Source organism: Vicia villosa, unplaced genomic scaffold, assembly GCF_029867415.1.
Source record: "Vicia villosa cultivar HV-30 ecotype Madison, WI unplaced genomic scaffold, Vvil1.0 ctg.000052F_1_1, whole genome shotgun sequence".
In the NCBI taxonomy this organism is placed as follows: Eukaryota; Viridiplantae; Streptophyta; class Magnoliopsida; order Fabales; family Fabaceae; genus Vicia; species Vicia villosa.
In genome coordinates, this window is record NW_026704981.1 from 527,717 (window position 1) to 531,633 (window position 3,917).

At 31.5% G+C, this 3,917-nt stretch overlaps 1 protein-coding gene across 1 annotated transcript; it reads right to left on the bottom strand.

Moving 5' to 3' along the window:
• Nucleotides 1-1,612: 1,612 nt before the first annotated feature.
• On the bottom strand, nt 1,613-2,800 carry LOC131623098 (probable aquaporin TIP5-1). Its single transcript, XM_058894118.1, has 3 exons — nt 2,663-2,800; nt 2,167-2,417; nt 1,613-2,082 (listed from the first exon to the last, which is right to left on the bottom strand). The coding sequence occupies exons 1-3, from the start codon at nt 2,793-2,795 to the stop codon at nt 1,705-1,707; spliced, it is 762 nt and encodes a 253-aa protein (XP_058750101.1). The 5' UTR covers nt 2,796-2,800; the 3' UTR covers nt 1,613-1,704.
• Nucleotides 2,801-3,917: the final 1,117 nt, after the last annotated feature.

Below are 3,917 nucleotides of genomic sequence, written 5' to 3' on the forward strand. Positions count from 1 at the left end.
GTTAGTTGAAGACTGCTTAATAAACAAGCAACCTCACTCTATAAATAGGGAGGTACCCTATTATTGTAAAAAAGTTGAGTTGTGAAAACCATAATATTGCAGTGAGCAAAATAAAGAGTAGAGAGTTTCTCTGCAGAATTCTCAACTTCTTCTTCTTCCCCTTTCATAAACCCTAATTTTTTCATCCCCAATTCATCTTTTCTTTTCTTCTCTTATAATCATTGTGCAGCGAAATCATCTTGCAACTAAAGTGTGGTTGATTCACTCGAGTGAAAAGTGACGAACAAGAGGTGAAATCAATCGGAATAATTGATTCCTGTTTATCAAGATTGATTCGAAATTCTCCAAATTATGAGTTAAATTCCAACACGATTTAACTACTAGTCCAACCAAATTACCAAACTGCTAAATGAACTATAATGTTGATAACAATTGACATTAAAAGAATAATTTTGTTTTTCAGTGAGGAAAGGATATGAATATTAATCAAAGACACGTCATTGTATTTATGAAAGAAATAAATATTAAAGATTTCACTCCTAGTCTCTTACTTGCGTAAGAATGATAGGCAAGGCAAGTCCTTTGAATGAGAGGGATGGGAGGGCTTCCAAAATTGATTTTTTTAAAAAATATAGAGAAAATTTTTAACATTTTTTGAAAAAAGGGTTTTGTTTAGAATGATAAATTAATGTTTATCAATAATGTATATTTACTTTTTGAAATCCTAACAATAAAAATTATATTTGAACATTTTGTCTAAGCCCTCCAAAACCCTCTTTTAATATAAATTTTGAGTTCCCCCAAATTAGGGGGTTTTTGGTGTTATGAAGAAAATCAAATCCTCCAAAACCCTCCAAACTAAAATCTTTCTATTCTTTTCCTTTCTATTTTTCAAAGTCCTCCCCTCCCTTCCCCTTCAAACTCCCAAACATAACTAAAAAAAACTCAAATGTCAAATGTCAAAGTGAGCTTATATTTTGCCTCAGTGATAATATCTAAAAATGAGTTTTCTACTTATAGAGTTATTGGACTTTATATGCTTCAATGTAATTGTTATTTTGGCTGAACTGATCTTTGAAATTATTAGTGGATAAACACGACTTCGTTACTATATTGATTCCGAAATAGGTAGTGACATCTTCATGTTTTGAATATACTCCATATGATTCGGAATAGCGAACACACCGGTGTTTTCAGATGTTTGAATAATCGGCGCATTAATTTTCAGCAATGACCTTGGGGATAAATACAATGATGTGTCATCATGTAACGTTGAGGTGAAAACATTGAATCTTGTCTTTTGGGCATCACTATTAGACATGTTATGTTTTTGAGTTGTGTACATCTTCATAGAGGATGATCAATAATATGTTTAGGTTTGCCTGCTTAAAACCATGTCAATAATGTTTATAATTTTGTTTGTTGTTTTGTTTCAATCCATTTGAGAAGAATAACTTCATTATTATTTCTCATGAATCACAAATACATGGCTACACAATATTAGATAATATTTGTTGACATACAACTGAGATATTGTTAAAAGTAAAAAGCCAAATGTCTTAACATTCTTACACTTGTAGGACAGCATAATAACTTACAAGTTACACCTACAATCAAATTCAAAGCTATGCAGAACTACAACTATTTACCACAGAAATATAAAAAGTAAAGCAGCACAGTACAATTTAGTCAATAATAACAACATTACACATTTGAAACCCCTCCTCTAATTGAATCTGAATTCTGAGAAGGGAACAACACATTGTCATAAAGAAGACCAGCAACAGCAGCACCAACCAAAGGTCCAACCCAATAGACAGCTTGATTTCTGAAAGTTCCAGCAATGGAAGCAGAGCCAAAAGCACATGCAGGGTTCATGGATCCACCAGAGAATGGTCCTGCTGCCAACACACCTGCTCCTGCTATTAATCCAATTATAAGTATTCCTGTTGAACTTACTTGACCACGCCTGGTGTCCCTTGCAGCATATATTGTGTACACTAACACAAATGTTAGGATACCCTCTAATATTGATGCTCCAAATCCTGTCATCTCTTCTGCAATTACATAGGTTGGTACATGCTGCAAAAAAACAAAAATGCAAGCAAGAGTTATAGAAATTTGAAATATTAATGTTGGAAAAAATGAAAAAGGCAAAGAAAATACCATTCCAACAACAATGACTTTGAGAAAAAGGCAAGCAATGACAGATGCAATAAGTTGCGCAACCCAATAGAAGAGAGCAGTTGGGACACTAATATGTCCTCCAACAGCCATTGCAAATGTCACGGCAGGATTCACGTGTCCACCAGAGATGTCCCATGCAATGTACAAAACTGAGGACAGAGCAAACGCATTTGCAATAGCACCCACAACCAAACTTGTTGGGTTCAGTGAAGCATCAGGCATCAACTTCCCTGTCATTTGTCAACAAAATCATGAAGGCATTATTATTAACTTGTAATAATTGAAAACATGAAAACTTTCCAACAAAATCATGGAAGTTATGATGATATCATAAATATTGCAATATCATTGGAAACTGAAAGTAAACGCATATTTTGTAACACAAAACTTGCATTTTTTTCCATGGATATGTGCAGTAATTTAGTAACAGAAAAAGAAAAGAAACGTAAGTTAAGAAAAAGGGTATATTACTGACTTGAGGACATTCCAGAACCAACAACAATAAGGACATAGAAGAAAGTTGAGATAAACTCAGCGAGATAAGAGCGAAGTGCACTTCGTGTGAAGGATTCATGAAAACGTGAAGTTACTGTGAAAGAAGGAGCCATTATTATTTTTGAGAGAGAGAGAGAGAGAGTGAAACAGACGTGTTGATAAATAAATATAAGCAGTTGGAGATGTCTTTTAAGGACACGACGTTTCTTGTTTCAAAATGAGGTAATGCAAGTTTTCAAAAAAAATAACTACCGATAACCGCCAACTATTTGAGGGAATATTTTTTGGTTCGTGCAGTTAACTGTCAAGTTTTCTTTCAGCATTATTCAAATGATTTATCATTAGATAATTAAGAAAATCGGTGATGTGTTGATGTAAAATGTAAAATAGTTTTACATTGTGAATTCATGATGTCATGTATTCCGCTTCATTACATTTTTATATTTTAATTTTTTTAATAATATGCTATAATATGCCGTTTTTATATTGAATGAGTGTATAAAATTATTTTATAATGTCAATGCATATTCATTAAATTTTAGTTTTGTTTATATACACATTGTGATAAATGATGGCTTTTGCTTTGTATTTTTTTTTTGTGTAAGGAAGAAATTCATATATGCTTTGCATTTTTTTTTTTTGCTTTGCATTTGAGAGACAATTCAGTTAGGTACGTGAAAGTTGTAAGATAAACAAAAATAATATGAATAAATTAATTTGAGTTTAGATTTATTAAATTAGAAAACACTAAATTTTACTTGTGTCAGTCGGGCCAAACATTTCGGAAGTTCCATTTTAAATTTAAAAAATTAAATTAAATTAAAATAATATAATTATATTAATTAAAAATAATAAATAAAAACACAATTATATATTAATAAAAAAAACTTAAATTATAATTGTTTTAACTTTTAGTCAAACTCGTTTTTTTATGTGTTGAGTTTTTATTATAGCATTCTTTATTTATTGATTTTTATTATAGTATTTTAATGTCTATTAATATTAAAATTTGGGTCTTCGAAAAATTGAAATGATGTGCAATAGAGTCTATTGTTCTTGTACAGGGTCGGTCCTGACTCATGCGTTGGATGAATTGTTTTATATTTGTTGTATTTTTTAGGCAAAAATTTATTAATATTCCGATCAGCAGCCGCACAACGCTGGATCTTTCGATCACAGATGTGAAGGAAGTGCTCGTAGATCCAACACTGCATAAGTAAAATTAATCAAGCCCA